Genomic DNA, 21,304 nt, shown 5'->3' on the forward strand with positions numbered 1-21,304 from the left:
AATACTGAGTGTTTTATTTATTTCAGCACATTTAGCACCAAAACAGCATCTGGGACTTAGTAGGTGCTTAATGAACGTACACCGAACTGTGTCATTGAGTTTTGAGGAAGAGCTTTTCTGAGACCTGTGAAATCAAGCCGTCAGTTAGGCACTTACTCTAATTCATATGGGCAAGAATGGCCTTAGTCATGTGGCCGTACATCTTTGTTCAGGATATCATCTTGGTAAATTTTTGTCAAGTCTCTGAAGAATGTAGTCTGTTTGTAGGAAGGATTGAAACACTCTGAATAAGGTCAGTTATTTTTGTTATGGTTATAAAAACAAACAAACAAAAAATATTTGTTAGTCCCTAGGTCTTTTTAGATGCATTAAAGACTTGCTCAGTGATTACAGTCAAAAGATGGCCAATGGCTCATTTCCTGTCATAGTTTCCATAATTAGATCATCTTCTGGTGTCTTCAGTTCAGAGGTTTCTTAGACAATTATACAAAACCTCTAAAGCATTAAGAGAAATCTCAAGTTTTATAAACTATCAATTATAATAGCATTAAACTGATGATATACGATGAGCGAGTTTTAAAAAAATATACAAAATGTAAGAAAATGTTTTAGGCTAGTGAAATTATTTGGCATTAGAGATTCATTTTCATCTCCCCTCCAAATGCTAATATTTGCACTCATGTTTTAGATAAATTTAATATAACTATTTCAACCTCTTCATAAATTTTATTATAGAATATTTGTTATTACATATAATGATATTTTATTCATTTTTGGGGATTTAGTAATTTGAAAGAACTCCAGATTTGAAGAGATTTTTATTACTTGCAAACCTATTAATTAATTCATTTCTGATAAAAAGAACTATAATAAGACCAGATTAATTCAAACTAATTTAGGCAGTTGAAATTTATCTTTGAGCTATTGAAGAAATGAGGATCAACTAATGAAATCAATTATATAAACACTGTTAACCCAATGATAGTAATAAACAATATCCACAGTAATAATAATTGCTCACATTTATTGAAAGCTTATTATGTGATAGGTGTTGTGCTTTATAACCAAGTTCGATTTCATCCTTACAACAACTCTGTGTGAGATAGGTTATTATTATTATCTTCATTTTATAAATAAATAAAGGCTTATGACAATAAAATAAGACTCATGAGCAAACTGGAATTCAAGATCAAAATAGTGTGACTTAGAAATGAGAGTTCTTAAAAGTCACTCTATAGGCTATGGATATCATATTTTCAAATAAACAAAGCCTTAATTATTGTTTTTTTAATAGAGAAAGAACAGACCTTGATAACTTCCTCTTAATAATTGAAATTATAATGTGAACTTAAATGTATAAAAGCTGCATGCTTATATGCTTAATCTGTTGTGAACAAAGAAACAGAAGCCTCGAAGATTATTAAATGGATGGACTCTTAATGTCAAAGTTGTTTAATTTCTTGTAATTTTAGACTCATTTGTTGAAATACATATATTCTCGGAAATTATAAAAATAAAGAACAGACTCTAGCTTTGTCTTTTCTAAGGCATTGAGATATGAATTAATATGCGCTACTTGAAGAATTTAACTCTATTGTTCCAAGACTGATTTTTAGTTATGGGAGAATATCAGAATGGCTGCCTCAGCACCTTCAATGACAATGAGGGCTCAAGACCGCTGTCTTGGAGTCAATATGTCAATATGCCTTGAGTGGAACCATTTCAGTATCATGTGTGATTGTTCTCTTTAGTGGTGGCTGACTTTCTTTACCCCTTTAATAAAATTCCAGACCTTGATTTATTCAAGAACATTGTGACCTAAGTCTGTGGGTTCACTGTGGCTGTCTGTGCACAAGTTGGAATATACTTGCAGGCTCCAAGAAGACCGTTAGTATTGTCAGAGTGTACAGTAGATCCTTCACAGATCACAGATGACAAGTGGCTTTTGGGGATGGGGAAAATCAGACATACTGGTCAACAAGAGCCCAGCTAGGAAGAATATGCTATCTCAAGAATTTAAATCCTCTGTCAAAGGCTAATTTTTAGTTATGAAGTGGAAAATGAGAACAACTCCATTAGCACATTAAATTACACCTAGAGTGCAGGATTGCTGGCTTGAAATGAAAGTACCTTAGTCCATTCAGATGACTGTAACAAAATGTAATCTGGATGGCTTATAAACAACAGAAATTTAATTCTCACAATTTGGAGACTTGGAAATCAAAAGTCATGGTGCCAACGGTTTGGTGGCTGGTGAGGACCTGCATCCTCATTAATGGGTGTCTTCTCACAGTAGGCTCACATTAGTGGAAGAGACCACTTAGGTTAGGTTTCTGGGGTCTCTTTTATAAGGTCACTAATCCCAATCATGACCTACTCACCTTCCAAAGGCCCCACCTCCTAATATTATCACGTTGGGCATTAGGTTTCAACATATGAATTTTAGGGGAACATATATTCAGTCTATAGCAGAAAGTGTTTGTGAAATACAACTATTTCACTAGGGTAACCAACCAAACAGAGGAGTCTCCAGTACTCACAGGGAGTGCATGGCATCAGGAAAAGAAGCAGATGTACAGAAAAAAGTAGTAAGTGATTCAGGAGTCCAGCATCTGTGCAGTCTCCCAGCATGGCTGTGTGATTTTAGAAGGCCCTTGGGCCCTCTGCATCTCAGAGCTCTGCTGTAAATGAAGGCTGAATCATCTCTAAGGTCTTGTCTGGAATGAAATGGGATGATTTTTTATAAAGCTACATTTTTATCAAAAACCAGTGACAGTCATTTCCTATACTAATAAATTATATTGACTGCCATGTGTCTGACTAATGGTTATAAGATTATAATGATTATAAGTAATTATAAGAGACATTTGATTAGTCAAAAGAAAGGAGGAAAACAAAGGTAAGTTGTGGAGTCACACTTTGGAATAGCTCACTAACTTTTCTGTAGGAAGTCAGTGGTCTAGTTAGTGACTCCACAAAGTAGATTTAGATTTTAGTTGAAACTTGATGAAACAGACAATTTTAAACCCTGAACTTCTGTCTCTTCCATTTGAGGACAGTACATTTTATAGCTCTAAGTGGTGAAATTTATAGGAACCTCTTTATGATTCACATGCGACTGTGCTCCAATCTGTACAAAGAATATGCATACTTCTCTGGAAGCATGTGCATCAAGTCTTGACAATTATTTTTTTATTGGAAAGAAGAAGAAAAAGCCACCAAGTGATATCCTTAGAAATATGTGGACAGCTCTGACTGCAGGGAGATACTGTAACAAATGTGGGAGGACAGGGAGATTGGAGTTTGGTAATGAGTTATGGCCCTTTCCACAGCTAAGTGTGGAAGGAAGATGCTGGAGAACAAGAGATGTTGTTCTTTCTAGAATAACTGCAGAGGGACAGCTCCAATGTCCAGTGATGGCATACCTTTAGTAGATGCTTCCTCTCCTAACCCAGAACTTTAAGGTGAGCTAGAGTCCAACAGTCCTCTCCTTTATTGCTATTGTCTCCCCTGGGATTCATTCCTTAAGACATCATTGCCCCAAGGTAATAGCTGCCTGGGCTCACAAGTCCATAGGGTAAAAAGCAAGCAGACATTTTGTGAAGGAATGAAGAGAGAGAGAGTTTGCTCCAATATTTTATTATGAAACTTCCAAACATACAAGCTTGAAAAAATTCATCAATACCCAAATTCCTACTACTCAGTTTTTACCATTAATATTTTACTGTACTTAATTTATCTCATGTTCATCCATTAATCAACATGCATATCAGTAGTCAGAGTTCAGTGTTTGTAGTTTTTCTTCTTTTGACATAAAAAGTACTACAATGGAGTGCAGAAATCTTAGGTGTACATTCGTGGATTTACGATAATTATATATACCTGTGCAGTCCACTGCATATCAAGTTATAGAACATTACCATCACCCCAAAAATTATCTTCTTGTCTCTTCTTAGTCTGTGCCATCTCTCAGCAAAAAAAGAATCACTGCTGTTTTATTTATTTATTTTTTTGTCCCATATATTACCTTTGTTTGCTCTAGAACTTGATATAAGTGGAACCATACAGTATGTGAATTTTTGTGTAAGAATCTTTGGCATCATGTCTTTGAGATTCACCCATGTTGTGCATGTAAATATTTGGCTTTTTTTTTTTTTTCATTGCCAAGTTGTATTGCATTGTATAAATGCTATACCGAAGTTTGTTTACCATTCCCTTGTTGATATGCATCTGGGCTGTATCCAATTTGGAACTCTTATGAGTAAAACTGCTATAAACATTCTCATACAAGTCTTTTATTAATATATGTTTCATTCTTTTTGGTAAATACCCAGGAGTGGAATAGCTGGGTTACACGATAGTTAGTGTATATTTACTTTTATAAGAATGTGACCTCTCTTTTCCAAACTGATTATCCTATTTTACATTTCCACTAATAATGCATCAAGGTTCCCAGTAGCTCCACAGCCTTGCCAACGATGCCTGTTATTAGTCTTTTTAATTTTAGCTATTCTGATGGGTATCTGCTATAGTGTGAATGTTTGTGTTCCTCCATAATTTGTATGTTGAAATCCTAACCCCCAAAAGTAATAATGACATTAGGAGGTGGGGGCCTTTGAGGTGATTAGGTCATGAGGGTGGAGCCCTAATGATGGGATTAGTGCTCTTATAAAAGAGATCCTGCAAAGCTCCCTAATCCCTTCTACCACCTCAAGGTACAACTAAAGTCTGCAACCCAGGAGAGGGACCTCACCTGACTATGCTGACACCATGATCTCAGACTTCCAGACTTAAGAATTGTGAGAAATAAATTCTTGTTTATAAGCTACCCAGTCTGTGGTATTTTGTTATACCACCCTGAATGGATTAAGACACTATCTCATTATGGTTTTGATTCTCAGGAAGATGGAGTTTTAAATTGCTTAAAATTTGAGTGGGTGAAAAGGAGAGAAAATCTTGATTCTAAGAATACTAAAGGAGGTAGAGTTATAGAAATGGGGAGCACATTGGCCAGAATAAAAAGCTAATTTAAATAGGTTATATATTTTAGTTTTACTGAGTCTAAGTTAAGAGGAGAAAGCCAAAAAACACTTATAAATGTCAGAATCAGCTACTAATAAAGGAAATATATAAAGAGGAAATCCTAGACAAGACTACATGAGGATGATTTTTTTTGTATTTTATGTACGTGCTATAGAATTCTGTACATAGCTCTGGATAAAAACAATAAATTAAGAATCTTAGGAAAACATAAATGAGATATATTACTCATTTGTAGGTTTGTATATTTTATTAAATAGGAATGCTATTCCTATTTAATAAACCTATTGAGTTTTATCTTAAAGTTATAATTTTATAAACAAGTTGTAAGGTAAATAAAGAAATGTGTAGCCATATAGATTAGTCATCAAGTATAGAAAACACAGATAGACTTGTTAATGATTTTTGTGCCCAAATCACATTGTCATGTCTTCTGTACAGTAACATTTAAAGCACTTTCAGAGATTTCATTTTCGTGTGTTTTCTTTGGTGTCCCTGGACTTTAACAATTTAGGATAATCTATCACTCTGACCATTGTAAGATGATATTTTTTAAAGCAAATTATTACATTAAAGGAGCATCACATTAATTTATTTTGAATTCACTTATAATATGCACTTCTAAAATTCACTTTTTACAATGTCCTGCAAGTTTAATAATTGCCCTCAAATTTTAATTTCATAGTTTTAACAATTTTGATTAAGAAAGTACATTAACCACATAAAAAAAGTTTCTCTGTTTTTCTTTTAGGTCCTGTATTAGAGATCACCAAGCAAGATTTTTTTCAAGAAGCAAAAACTCTCATTGCCCAACATTATGAGAAGATAAATGAGGTTAATGCTTGCATTTATCTGTTTTTCAGGAAACTAATAACTATTTTTACATACTACAATGATTATTCCAAAGGATTGCATGAACCCTAATAGATTTTGAATAGAATAGAGAGAAAATGAAATCCTTACTAGCTGTAAGAATTGATTTCAGATTGCATTTAAAAATAAGATTTTTCTGCTATACAGATTATTTAATAATATATATATATATTTAATTTGCACACTTAATCCAATTTTTAATGTTTTCTTTTGATTAATGATAGCAGGAATATTTGGATTAAATATCTCAAGTGAATATCCTTCTTTAAACACTATTAGGCAAAGCTAAAGTAGAACATATACTGTGAGATGTCTCCTCTATGCCCCCAGCATGACATGCTTACCTATATCTTCTTCCATATCGCTTTGCATTAGAACTGTTTTCCCAGTCTCATAGCTCTTGGAGGGCAGCAACTGTCTTTTTGGAATGTTATGTCTTTGGCAACAAGCATTGTGCTTGGCCCAATAAATATTAGCTGAATGGCACAGAGTTTGAAGGTGCGAGAAGAAGGAGTAAAAAGGAAAAGGAGGGAAAGAGGAGTGCGAGCAGAGAATGAAATTTTGGAGGATAGCATCTACAGAGGAGATAGGAAATTTGGGGGAGCAGCAGTTATTGTGACAAATGGAACTTGGAGGTGATAGGTAAGGGAAGGGAATCTTAGGATGGTTTACTGTGTACCACACTATCCTATTCCCTTTGGGGGAAAAAAAAAACAACTAGAATTTTAAATGAAGATTTTAAATATTTTTCCATGGTTACTGAGGGAGGAAGGGGGATTATAATTTTTATGCCTATATTTCTTTTGAATGGTCCACTATGCTGAGACTGGCTACAGGTGTTTTTATTCTTTAATCAACATTATTAACATTGCTTAACTAATTTTTTCCTCTAACCAAAACATACATTTAAATTATATTGATTTTACTAGTAGACACATGAGAAGAAAATTTCACAGCCTTCAGAGTTAGATAGATGTGCTTTAGAATCTTGACTTGCTTTTTGAATTTAATCTAATAACAACATAATGTTTCATCTTTGGTTGCTTGACAAGACCTGATATTACCACACTAAAACTTCCTTATTGGCCTCTTGAGTTGCAAACAATTTGAATATGTCTAAACCTTTTTTTGAGGTGGGGGGTAAGTGGGGAGGGAATAATAGCTCTATCTATGGGCCAGACAATGACTAGACTAGAACAAATATAATTGTTTGGACAATTACCTGTCAGAGATCTGGGACTCTATGATATTTCTGTTGTTCAAAGTAGTCAGAATTAAGAAGCCTTTAAGTGATCGAAATGATCTGAAATACATATTTGATTATTAATATCCTTTTTTTTAGAACCTACCTCCATGCATAAGCAGTTGTTTATGGTTCAACATAGAAAGAATTTTGAGGGTGTTAGCATTTTATGAACATTTGAAAATTCTTCAAATATAGTTGAAAATAATTAAATTCTTGTATATCTATTTAAAAACTTCTATTTTAAGATATACGTTAAAGCTGAATTTGAAAATATCACACTTGAGAAAATTACTATTTTAAAATTTACATTTTTTGAAATGGAATGTAACCCTCACTCTTGTGAGGACTTTTTAAGAACTGTATAGGATAACATCTGCTTTATTTGAGTATTGTTTTGTGCTTTATGGTAAATGTCTTATGCAGTAAGGTACTTTGTAAAATGTATTTAGTAGATATAATTTTATTTGACAATATGACAATTAAATTTAATTAAATTTATTTTTGTTTTATTTACAGAATAAAGTTCAAGGTACTTCTATAAATGTTTTTAGAAATAAACATCAAAAACCAAAAACTAGCAAATATATACCTTTGGAGATTAAAAAAAAGGAAACTCTTGATGTCATCCAAGAACTTCAGACAGTACAGAAAAACATTCGTTTCCCCAAAGATGTTTCCAAAAGTGAACATTTTGAGGAGCCCCCACAACGATCTTCTTTCAAGGAGCCACACATTTTTAATGTAAAAGAGAAATTCAAGGAATCAATGGATCTACTTGCAAAAGGTGAGTTTTCGATGGAGCAAAGAAGTTCAGAAAACAAACAGGGAAAACTGTTTGCTTCTGGTGTGCTCGTAATGGAATTTCCTTGTTCAGAGAGAATCCCAAATTTAAAATTTTAACAGTAAAAGATAGAAGAACATAATTGAAAGAGCTATTAACTTCTGGGGCCACTGAAATTGAGGAGAGCAGCCTAATGGGAAATAAGAATTTAAAAGAACAAAATTAGACGTGTCTTCTAACAGAGTGATATTCCTTCTGGAACAAGTCCTCAGAAACTATTTAGTTCACTGTTACTAGAGAAATCAAAAGCTCATGATAGGTAGGGTAGGTAGGGAAGGTAGGGTAGGTAGGGTAGGCAAGCTATTTGTGAGTGTGTTCCCCCAAAACCCTAAAAGGATTTTTGGAAACTGTAAAGTTTTCCTTTGAGACAAATTGTAGTAAAGGCTTATTCTCTATCAGAAACTTGGTAAGGTGGAGCAAGAAGGTCTATTTAAGCAAAGTGGCATTGTTTTCTTGAGATTAATGGCTGAAATCAAAAAACATTTCTTGTTATAGCTTTCATAGCTTCATTGACATTTATATTCTTCTTATTGATTATTACGTTATATATTGATTTGATTTCCTTTTCATTCAGTGACTGCTCTGTGCCAGGCACTATGTTAGGAGTTGGAGAAACAAAGATTAAAAGGCTCAGAGAGCAATGGTGGGGATAAACACTTGGGTAGTTTCTTATCTTACAGCGTGATAATGGCTGTAATAGAGGTTAAGTGCAAAGCATTAAGAAACGCTGAGAAATAACCCACCAAGTGGCAGAACAAAAATTCCATAGAAGAGATCTCATCAGAAACTGGTTTTAAGCAGACATTTGTTAGAGGTTGGGTGGGAACCAGAGAGGACATGTTGAGTGGTAGCAGCAAAATATTAAAGTCCAAGAGAATGTGATAGGTTTGGGGAAAGGGGAGGTGTGGTAAGACAAAGTTGAGAAGATGAGCATAGCTAGATTTTGAAGGAAATATAACACATGGCCTAGGACTTGAGTTTATGCATAAACTGGAAAGCCTATGGAGATTTTAAATCTGGGGGTAGGAAAGGAGTGAGGTGTGACCAAATCTTTCTGTTAGAAAAGTAAAACTGGTAGCAGAGGCCATAGAGAGAATGGCAGCAGAGATAAGTAGGAGGCTTTCCAGCAAAAAGATGGTCCATGTAAGAGATGGCAGGGGGCTAAGTCAGAGCAGTGGTGAACCTGAAGTGTGGAGGAGGGATGTTACAGTGGCATTTCTCAAAGTGTAGTCTTCAGAACACTGATCCTGAATGATTCATCTTGACAAAAGTGTTTTTGGTTAGATAAATTTGAAAAAATGCATTCATATCTTGATTCATATTGAGCATTAAAAGCTTTGAGAAATGCTGCAAAAATCGGTCTACAGTCTTTAACCGGGTTATCCTCAATTTAGATGATCAAAGAATTCCTAAAGAACAATATTGAGTTTTCTAGACTGAAAAACTGAACAGATATCATTAAGTAGAGATAGAAATGTGAAGGAGAAGCAGATTTGAGGCAGTTGGAGAAAGAGATGGGGAAAATAATGAATTTAGTTTTAGACCTGTTAAGTAGACATGTAGATGGAGATAACCATGAGGAGGTTGGAAATGGAGATCTGGCACTTCCAAGAAAGGTGGGTGAAGATTGCTGTTGGGAGTCATTGTTATACTGAAATTGTGTTCATGCATTTGTTCTACCAACACTTATTTATTACAGAAGTTGGGAAGAGATGTGCACAGTCTACTTTCCTGAGCATTGTGGCAAACACCTTTCATACTCTACCTGAAATCCTCACTTTTTACTTTAGTTTCTGCTGTTTTTCTCCAGGCATCCCCCAAAACTCCTTCCTGGCTTGGGACACCCAGAGGAACAGGCTTAGCATGACACATGGGAGGGGAAGATGAAAGGTGATGGATAAATGTCTCCTCCTTTCTTTACCTGAGTAGTAGGTTCTCATTTACATTCTATAAAGCTTCTCAGAAGGTCTCAAACAGTTGAGCAACTAGTTCATGTAGTGATGGCCAACCCCCAAAGGATTCTTACACTAGTTCTCTCTTCTTCCTTATTTTATTTTCCCTACTCATTCCTGTCCCCAGAGCTCACTTCCTTAAAATACTCCCTTAAAAATGTTTTGATGGTCAGTTGTTAGTACTTGCTGAAAGATCTGGTGTGGAGCACTAGGGAAAGGAAGAGTCAAGGAAGGACGATTCTGAATTTTTAGACCTGATGAACTGGAAGATGAGAATTGCCGTTCTCTGAGATAGAGAAGAGAGGGAGATGCAGTTTTGAATGGGCACAAATCCAGAGCTGATAGTTGGACACAATGTTTTTGAGATGCCTATTATACATACAAATAAAAATATCTGATGGGGTAGTCTGTTATATAAGTGGTCTTGTAGGAAAGGCTGTAGTTATTAATGTACAGATCAGTATTGTCCAATAGAAATATAGTATAAGCCACAAATGTTGTCACTGGATATTGTTCTAGTAGCCACATTAAATAAAAAAGAAACAACTAAAATCAACTTAAATGATAGCTGTATTTCACCTGATAAATCTAAAATGTCATTTCATCAATCTAAAAATTAATGAGATATTTTACATTCTTTTCGTATTAAGTTTCCAAATTTTAGAAATTGGTCTAGCCACATTTCATGTGTTCAATAGCTGCAGTTGGTGAGTGGCTATCGTATATTTTATTTACAATTATAGACTTAGCGAAGACAATCTATGTAGTAAACGTAGATGAAGATAAAAAAAAATCCAAGGACTCAGGGGTTTCCAGACTTTAGAGGGCAAGAAAAGAAGAACCTAGCAAAGGAGGTAGAAAATGAACAGTTAGAGAGAAATCAGGGGAGTGCGAAATATGTTACACATACTTCATTCAAGGAGGAGGGACCCCTTAGAGAGGAGCAAGGAAAGCTCACCCATTGTCTCTGGAGGAGGACGGGGACATGCGCATAGACACAGTCTATTTGGTAGATTAGGTGGTAGGATTGCTTCTATTTTTTTTAGTGAAATTAGAAGTGAGGTTTTCACTTGAGGATGAGGTGGGAAGTATTGGTATTTTGAGGAGGGAGGAGAAGGGTAAAAATAACCATTTTAGAAAGTGTGGCAGTGCATGGAATATGAAAATATAATAGTCTGCTGTGAAAAACAAAATGTCCTTCTCTTTTTTCAGAGAAAAAAGAAATGGTCGGGAACTGTCAATAAGAATGAAAGAAAAGATTGGCTTTATCTTTAACCTAGGCATGGGACGGGGGTGGGGGTGAAGAAATAGTTGCATGAGAGAGCTACTGAAGAAGCTGTGTCCTTCAGATGATAGGGTTGTTAGAACATGAAGGTAGGGGGAACATATAGAGAACATAGCTAGAATATCAATTTAGCTGATGAAAGATCTGCAGTTTCTTAGAGCAGTGGTTCCCAACCTTTTTGGCACCAGAGACCAGTGCTGCTATGAGAATCTAATGTCTGATGATCTGAAAAGGAGCTCGTGCTGGGGAGCGGCTGCAAATACAGACGAAGCTTTGCTCGCTTGCCTGCCGCTCAACTCCTGCTGTGTGGCCCAGTTCCTAATAGGTCATGGACCTGTACTGGTCCGTGGCCTCAGGGTTGTCTTAGAGCACAGTGAAGAGTTTAGGGAGGTGATTCCAGAAAGAATGAATGAGGGTCTATGGAGATTATGGTAAACGTCAGAAAGAGAGAAGGCTAGTTTTGAGGGTCTCTTAGAGAAGGTGGGTCATCTGTTCTGGTGATAGTTTCTTTTTTAGGATTGTTCTCTCCAGCAGTTTGTAACTGCAAGGCCAGGGATGTTGGGGGTGGGGTATAAGAAAGGAGTGAAAGTTTTATCAAGACTGCAGGGAGGACAGTGGTCCTCCTGAAAATCCTGCTATAGGCTCCATTGAACTCAGAGATATTTTACTAGGAGATTTTGCATGTGTCCCACCAGAGAGCTGCAAAGTGCTGATCTTAGAGTTTATATTTGAATTAAAATTGCAATTTATTTCTCAAAGTTCTTATCTTAAAAAAGTATAGATTAAGTCTGTAACTCGGATCAATTTTTTAAACATATTCCCAATATTCACTTGAGTGTGAATGAAAGCATGATCTAAGATATCAGCGGCATTAATTCCAGAACTTGATTAAAGTTTGTGAGATTAGAATGGAAAGTGAGTCCTGCATGTGTAGTATATATACCTCTTGCTCATGCTGCATTGACAATTCAGTTGCATTAACTATCTTTCAAAGGCTGAACATTTTATGTGAGAACGGGTCAAACATTTCTTAAATTTGATCCAAGGATATCAACTTTTAAAAATACACTGTATCAATTACAATATCAAATATCTTTCGTAAATATGTTTATTTTGTGATTGCATTTAATGCACACTCATATTTTTCTTAACAGAGCAAAATCAGAAAAAAATATGAAATGATTTCCTCTTTGAGTATAGATGTATAGATATTCTTCAGTACTGCTTAACCTGTTTCCATGGTCAGCTGATGACAATTTATGAAAATTGATGACTAGAAATCACATATAAAAATCAGTTTTTGTAATATATATTAAATATTAGTTTATAGTTTCTATATAATATATAGTATTCATCTACTTATGCATTTTCTTTGGAACAAAAAGTACTTTGGTCTCTATTTATTTATATTTGAAAACAGATTTTAATTAAACTCCATGAGATTTTATTCATGTCAAGCAAATACATTTAGGGTTGATATTGGATTTTTCCTTATCTAGTTTGGAAAGTATGTTATATATGTGTGTATGTGTGTATTCTTTGGTCTCCAAATCACAAATCTTTTTCTTTAAATATAAACTGAAAGCGTAATGAATTTTAATAATGCTTTAAAATAATTATGTGGCTAGAAAGCACGGGAGAAATCTATGAGAAAAAATGACTTTGTGCTGTTTATTTTTTGGCTCACAGTGGTGACAATCTACCAAATAGTATTTTGATCAACAATGTTTATAAAATCTTCTTTTTTATATTTTAATGATTTAAAATGTACATATAATATTAACAAACATATTAAAACTGTTTTTACACGTTCCCACAATATTAGGCATAAGAATTTAAAACCAGGTTTCATAACAATTTATGAGATGTGAAAACTAGAATTTTATTTTTATTATTTTTTAGGATTTTATTTTTTAAAGAAATGGGAAATTATATTGAATTTGGTATTCCAAAATAATTTGATTTTTGAAGCTTTGGAACTTGAAACATACTAATCTTCCTCCATGTATAAAAACAGACTCTAATTGAGGAATTTCTAAGTGAGGGAATTAATTTGGGATAATGTCTTTAGAGATCATCACACAGAATGTTTTGCAACTGCTTCTCTGCTTCTCTGTTTCTTCCTGTTTCAGATTGCTGTTTCTTTCAATTTCTTGTCAAGAATTTTCTTTTTTTTACCTGTGCTCTTAAAGAAAGAAAGGAAACAATTTTTAAAATTAGCAAGTTAATGGAATATCTGAGTGACAAATGTCTTGAACATAATCATTTCTTTTTATGCTTTTCCTCTTTTTGTACTGACCTGGTAAACTCCGAAATATGATGCAGGATGGAGACTCAAAGTAACGTGGTTTAGTACTTTGAAGCAGCCACCAAGTTCATTAACTTTTAATAAACTGATAATATCTAAAATATGGATATTCTAAAGGATTTAGAGACAATTGAAAGGCAATGTTTTTACCATCTGCCTTTTACTAACTTTATTATTAGCCCCAAGGACAATTTAGGGAATAACAAATTTTAAGTTTAGAGTAGTGACTTTTCTGATTAAGTACATTTGTTACATGTTTTGCTGTTGACGAAGAACACAGGCAGAGAAGAGTTAAGAGGTTAATGAAATATTTTATGGTGGGCTAGGGTCTTTCTGAGGTCATTTATACGTAAACTTTGTGTACAAGTAAGCAATGCTAACATCTTTGAAAAAGTAAAGCGAGAGCAGTCGCTTCCTAGAAATTGTTTCCTGTATATAGTGAAAACCTTCTTCAGTGAACATTTGTTGTTTTTGGCTTCTCATCCTTTAACCTTACCTCTGCTAAAGTCAAAGTATTTGACTTTGGAGAAACAGTCCTCCTACTTTGAGTTTGTGCAATTTGGGGAGGGCTGTCACCCCAATCCCTAGCTTCAGGATTGGCATGTGATTCAGGCATAGCCAATGAGAAGAGATTATTTTCCTGGCCATAGTTATAGGTGGAATGAATGGGTTTAAACCAGCAAAGGTGATGGGAGCTTGGAAGTAGCAGAGAACTCAGCACAGAATTCTAGAATAAAGTTAACAATGAGCTGAAAAAAGGATGAGTTGAATGATGCAGAGAAATCAAGTGTTGAGGACATGGTTTAAATCTCTGATTGAAGCTTTGCTGAAGACAAATTTACCTGGACTTTCCAGTGTATGTAAACCCGTGGATTCCCCCTATTTGAGAAGACAGCATGACTTCAACTCCCTAGATGCAAGTTCCAGTTTTCTCATTCATTAGTTTCTTCTATTTCTTTAAACTAATTTAGTTCTTTTGGTTTTCACTGGTAGTCTGATGGAAAAATATTCCTTATCCAGTAATTGTAGGAAAATTTTTACTTAAGGTGTCCTGCTGACACCTCGATTTTAGACTTCTGGCCTCTAAAACTGTGAAAGGATAAATTTTTGTTGTTTTAAGTCATCAAGTTTTTGGTAATTTGTTATGATAAAAACTAATACAGTGTACTTCTAAAAGTAAGTTTCAATCGTGGACATTATTTAAAAACTATTCTTCCTTCTTATAACGAGTGCAGCAGTGTGATCAATAGGCTAGTTGTTTCAACTTTCATTTCCTCATTGATATATTCAGTAGTTATATTAAGCTCCAACTTGAACCAGAAGTACTGTGTACTGTGGTTTCTGCCTTCATGGACCTTTCAGTTTAGCAGAAATTATAGATATTTTAGGTTCTTTGTTTTTATTTGTTTTGTTTTTTGGTGGCGGTGGGGACTGGGGTTAATAAGTAACACTGCCTTTTCCCTTTGAGTTTGGAGCCAATTGAATTGAGAAATAAGACACAGGAATTGGGTAAATGAGAGTCAAACGTTCATCTTGCAGTAGAGAAAGCTGATGAGAAAGTATTGCTCTGGAAAAGTAGCCCTGTGGCTTGTTAATCCTAATCCTCTCCCAGAATTAAGCTTGTTCTCCCAGCCGTAGGCAGAACTTGCCAGCAGCAGCCCTGCTACTCCTGCCCTCTGAACAATGCAGCCCATGCCCTGTAACTAAACCTTGTAGAGCAGAGGAGAGTGTACCTGCTTGTTCCATGCTGGCAGCTGGAGAAACTAAGCCTGGCCTGACTTTCCTAATCAGAGGGACGAAAGGGGTGCAGTAAGACAGGCCTTTTCCTCTCACAAAGGAAAGCCAGGGACTTCTCTGTCTAGCCATGCCCTCATGTATCTTGTATCTCCAAACTAAGAGAAAGTATACATATGTGTGCTCCCCAATGATATAAATTCTATCAGAGGCCACTAAGAGTGGACGTTATAAACTACTTAAAGAGTTTGCCAATACCTTTTTGGAGGGTTTGAAAAGAAAGCCATAAATTAGGTATTAAGGTAATTAAATCTTTTATTGAGTGGCATGTACTTTCCTCCTAGCAATACTAGGCGCTTTGGGACATTAAACAAAAGTGAAAGCCATAGAACACTTCCTTCCTCTCAGCGATTTATATGTAGCCAAGGAACCCATAATTATGTTTGTCCTACTGTGTAGAAGTTGGTTAACCCTGACTACTAACATTTGTGATAATTTAACTGTTTTCAGGCACAAATATAATCATCATATGCAAATTAGTGAATCAAGTAATATTCATTTTATATGTTTGAGGCTGAACTTATTGTCTTTCTGAGACAACACATTTCTGAGATTGAAACGTTTATATAAAAGAAATAAGCAGAAGCTAACTCCATTGACTTCTCTATTTATTATTTTGAAATGGTGTTTTCATTGACTTCCACATAAGCTAAAGAATGTTGTTAAAACAGTAACCCTTTTGCTAGTAAGAGAAAGTCTTTTGTCATTTTGAGACTACATTATTTGTGTGCTCCCCTAACTTGTCGCTCTGCTTTTGGTCTCATCCTGACTTAGTCTATAAATAAAGTTGTGTAAGAGTGATTTTTGTAGGATATTTGTTAATCCTACACTTTCTTTTTTTCCCTAAAATTCCTCAATGTTTCCTCAGGGCTTATAAGATAAAAAAGGTAAAGTTAGGTGTTTTATGCATCTTAATTACTCACCATTGAAGAAAAAGGACTAAATTATATTTCTATTCTTTTTTTGGAAAATATAAAATCCTCTTTGCATGAAGAGGTAACCAAAGAGTATACAGACAAACAAGTAGGAAAAAGGATTATAGAGGTGTGTCTGATAGTTAACAAAAACATTTATTTTTTCTATATTTTGTAATGTGATTATTTGTCAGTTTTTTAGAATTTGTAATTTGAGGTGATAATCTCTAATTCTAAATATTCACATTCACATTTCATTTTGCATTTATGCTTTTACAGATACTACTTTAGTATGGTTCTACAAGTTTTAGAAGTTTTAGTCCCCACAATATCTGAATTCACTATTGATAGAGAGGCAAAGTTGGAAGCAGGAAAATCAGAGGCTACTGTTATAAAGTAGATACAGTAGGATGGTGGCTTGGATTAGGGTGATGGCAAATATTTAGGTTTTGAGTTTGTTCTGAAGGTAGAACTTTCAACAGGGTTTACTGATGAGTTGGTTATTGGACGTAATTGGAGAGAAAGAGAAGAGTAAAAGATGATCAATTCCTCAGCAAATACTGTTGAAGGTTATGTTAAAAAAAAATTCAAAACTTAAATGTTTTTGCCCCAAGTTACTGAGGACGTAATTGCCATTAACCAATGTGGAGACATCTATGGGAGGAATAGATTTGATTCTTATGACCAGGAGTTCAGCTATAGTCACATAAAGTCTGAGATGTCTGTTAGACATTTAGGTGAGATGTTGAATAGAAAGTTGGTATCTGGCTTTGGAGTTTAGGGCAGAGGACTAGGCTCAGATATCACTTTGTGATGCCTCAGCTTATATATAGTATTTAATGCTCAGAGGCTATGTAATACGGCCATAGGAGTTAGAGAAATCAAAGAACCAGACCATGGAGTATTTAGAGGCAAGGGAAATGAAGAGAATCTAGTAAAGATGACTGAAAAAGAAGCAGTAAGTGAGGAAGGAAAAACAAAACCCAAAACAGGAGACAGAGATGTTCTGAAAACTGAGTGAAGAGGGTATTTCAAGGACAAAGGAGTGATTGATTAACTGAGTCAAATTCTGCTTATAAATCAAGTAAGAGGAATACTGAAAATTGACATTGAACTTTGCAATGTGAAGGTCAATGATGATTTCACACCTGCTGTTTTGGTAGAGTGGTGATTCAAAGAGAAAGGGCATAGAGAAATTAGACAAGGATAAGAACTATTTCAGGGTGTGATACAGGAGAACACAGAAATTGGGTGCCTGTTGGAGGAGATGAGATCAGACAGTAGTTTTCTTTTGTTGGTTTGTTTTAAGATGGGAGAAATGATAACATTTCTGATCAGAACAATCAGGAGGAGAGGGGAAATCACTAACGAAGGAAGGAGAGGGGAGAATTGCTGGGGAACAATGTCTCAAGGTGAGAGTGGATGAGAACTGTTGCACAAGTAGAGGAGTTAGCCTTAGATTGGAATGTGGATTATTTCCACCTGAAATAATGAGAGGGCACACAGAGTATATAGATACAGATGCTGTCAGTAGGGTAGCTTTGGCAGTCTCTTTTGATTGCTTTTGTTTTCTCAGAGAAATTGAAAGTAAGGATATCAGCTGACAGTAAGGGCAGGGGAGGTATCCAAGGTTCGGAGTGAGAGTAGCAGATACGAAATACATAAAGGAATGTGAACAGACTAAGGAGCTGTCCTATGATTACTAGATAACTTTAAGGTCTGCTTGGGTTCATGCTGATGAATGTTAAATAAGGCCAGTCACATTTTTGTTTTCTCCCATGACATCAGTTATGTGGGATGCAAATACCACAGAATAGGCAGAGACTTAGATTCAGCTAGGGTTTTGTGTCTTCTCAAATGAAGATAATAATGACAAAATAAGGGAGGGACAATGGAATTGATAGTCTATAAAAGAGAGAGATCATAAGGATTGACTTTGGAATTTAAGCTGGCTAAGATATAAAGGTGACAAATGAGAGTGAAAAGGTGGTAGTATCAATACATCACAGGTCCTGGTAGGGTTCAAAAATTGTTAGTGATGGCAAAGAACCTGAAGAAATAGAAGGTGGATATTCGAGAGTAAGATGTTTCAAGTTGAGCTCATCGAGTAGCAGCTATTGGTAGTGAACGGGACCAGGATGTGAACGTGATCACAAATAGCTCCTCAAGGGGAGACTGTGGCTTCGTTCAGCTTTTTATAGCCTGTACATCAGCCTTGCAGATATTCAATAAATGTTTCTGAAAGAATTCAGAGAAAAAGTCGACTATCAGAATAGAGGGAAGGTGATGAAAGTGGGCCACTTTGAATCAGTTTTAAAATTAGGAACCGCATTTGTCCTTACATGTTGGTGGAGTGCACAGGACAATGACCCACTCAGTGTAGCTCAAAGTAAAGGGAACTTAAGTTTCAGACCTCACCTAATACAAAGAATAGAGACATAAAACACAGCTGGGTCTCGTAAGAACTGAAAATCCACGAGAGTTGAGGCTGCTCTCTCGTTCTTTTGAAGACCACTTGGTCGCTCATCCTGCTTCTCCGATGGCACTGCTCTCCCCTGCCTTTCCTCCCACACTGGTATCTTCTCCTCTTACACACAGACCAGCACGGTCGCCTTGACTTCTAAGTTGACGTGAACTTTTGACTTCACTCCACATATCTAATTCTCTCAGTATTTCTATTTCTGGGAGAGGGATATGATGGGCCAAGGTTGGGTTAGGTAATCCCAAAGCCACCGTCAGGACAGGAGTGATGGTAATAAGGCACCATTATGGCCATTTAGGTCCAACCTCTTAGCAGAATCTACAGGCAAAAATGGTCTGAGGAAAAGGGGCCACATGGGACAGGCAACCCTGAATAAGTCATCTTTTTTGTGAGGGAAAGAATCAGGTAGAAAAAAAGCAGGACTTACTGTAGTAAGCAAAAAATATTCTTGTATTTATAAGAACAATATATTCTAGCTTCTATAATTTTATCTTTTAGTGAAGTTCAGTAGAAGATAATCCTATTATCAACTAGTTAATGTCAGTTATTTTGCTAGTTACTATTATTATTAGAAAGGTCAATATTGTCAAAAATTTCTGTTTCCTCTGATGAGGCCACTTATTTGTTCCCTGACCTAGTCAGTTAGTTTGTATTGGAACATACCAGGATAAGTTGTTTTTCAGGCCAAATATTTTAAAAGCAAAAAACCCTCTTCATAGCTCTCTACTACAGAGATGTTGAGTAAGCAGGCACCTTAAGGATAGCTTGGGCAGTAGCTTCATGAGACTTTAGCAGTCTTTCAAGATGAGTGGACCATGTTCTTATTACAATTTTAGAGGGACAATTGGTACTTCTACTATTTGTAGCTCCAAGAACATTTTCCATCAGATTGGTTTGCCTGTGTATTGATCTGTATTCCCTGCTAGAAGGTAAACTTTTAGAAAGCAGGAGTCTTATCTTGCTCATATCCATATGTGCCTAAACAGCAGAATGATGGGCTCATTTAGAACCTGAAAGATATTCTATAAATGTTGATTGAATAATGGAATGAAGGGAGTGTGAGTGTAAATGTGTGTGTGTGTGTGTGTGTGTGTGTGTGTGTGTGTGTGTGTCACTAATTAAGTTTAAAGCCTAATTAGCTTTTTGAACTATTTCATGTACCATTGAGTGGACACTTTGTTATAAGGTGTTGATCTCTGTGTTACTCCTTAAGAAGACTCTGTGTGTGCATGTGTGTGTGTATGTGTGTGTGTGTGTACTGTGATGGTTACTGTACAGAATAAAGAGATCAATTATAATTACTGTCCGGTGTAAAACAGCTGTTGCCTGAGCTATTCAGTGCCCAAGGCAGTTACTCATTTTTCTGGCCTGCATGGATGCATCTAAAATGATTCTGTCACAGCATGTGTGTTCTGGCATTCTCTCCGAACACTGGGAAACCTGGAGCCAAGGATCTATTAGTGCCTGAAGTGTGGAATGTGTGACATTGATCATCCCCTCTCTGAGCTGGCACTGCTCTGAAGCAGCCTGAGAACCAGGGGAACAAGCCTGTTGCCAAATCCATCTGGTTTTGATCCCAGTGCACTTAATGAATCAAAACATTAGTTTAGAGACATTTTATTTTTTAACCATTCCAAAAGTTTAGTGAGCATTCTGACTATACTAAGGATGAATTAAAAAACAAACAACACTACATGTAGTCACTGTAGAGACATTTATGAAGACATATAACATGTAATCATCGCACGTTTAATAGGTACTCATAAGTACTTAACATGTGATTGAGTCGATGGTAGTTTCTATTTAAGTTCTTGGTTTCCAGCTACACTAAGCCACTAAGCCTGGCTGTTAAGTAGAATTCAAAAATAGGCTGAGATACATGGTCATAGCTCTGTAAATAAATGACCTTTACTTTTTTTCTTTTTTTTCTTTTATTTCTCAGTGAAAGTTTGGAAATCTCTATACAGCTCTACAAGCAGATTTTTGATTTTAAGAAACTGAAAATGCTTCTGCTGTCCTATTGGAAGTCAATTAATGGAGAATAGCATAGAGGAGCAAAAAAAAAAAAAAAGCACATATTGAACATCTACTACTTATTAGGCAGCATGTTAAACTACGTTATCCAAAGTCTTACAAGATAGAGAGATTGTTGGTGGCATTCTACATGTAAGGAAACCAGGCTCAGAGAGAGACATGCCCAACTTGCTGTCATGGAGAGTAAATGGCAGGACCAGGATTTAAGGTCTTTTTAACTCTAAAGCTGGCACTCTTTCCACCCATGCAGGATGCTACTTCCTTTTTCTCAGCGGCGTTAGGAGCACTTCAGGGTGCTTGGAGGAATGAGGCTCTTCCAAGTGCTCTGAGCATGTGGAAGTGGTACTAAATCTTTTCTTAAATTATTGTGTACCTCGAGCAAGTCCCTTTTCTTCTCTATATCTCACTGGGCCTCATAAAACTGATCTAATCCTTGCTGCTGTGAGAGGCTGTTCTATTTTCATGAAGAACTATAATTTTTCAGGGGAAAAAAAGTATCATTTAAAGGGTCCAACCTCATTCTTAGATAATAACA

The 21,304-nt window shown here is 35.7% G+C and overlaps 1 protein-coding gene across 1 annotated transcript in view; it reads left to right on the plus strand.

Moving 5' to 3' along the window:
- The window catches only part of LOC120613179 (IQ domain-containing protein M-like), a 144,442-nt gene that overhangs the window by 78,975 nt on the left and 44,163 nt on the right, over positions 1-21,304 (plus strand). Inside the window, exons 2-3 of the mRNA XM_039875771.1 lie at positions 5,792-5,874; positions 7,676-7,943. Coding sequence (XP_039731705.1) covers positions 5,792-5,874; positions 7,676-7,943 — 351 coding nt within the window. The remainder of the gene's footprint in view (positions 1-5,791; positions 5,875-7,675; positions 7,944-21,304) is intronic.

The sequence above is a fragment of the Pteropus medius genome, unplaced genomic scaffold (genome assembly GCF_902729225.1).
Source record: "Pteropus medius unplaced genomic scaffold, Ma_sr-lr_union100, whole genome shotgun sequence".
Classification (NCBI taxonomy): domain Eukaryota; kingdom Metazoa; phylum Chordata; class Mammalia; order Chiroptera; family Pteropodidae; genus Pteropus; species Pteropus medius.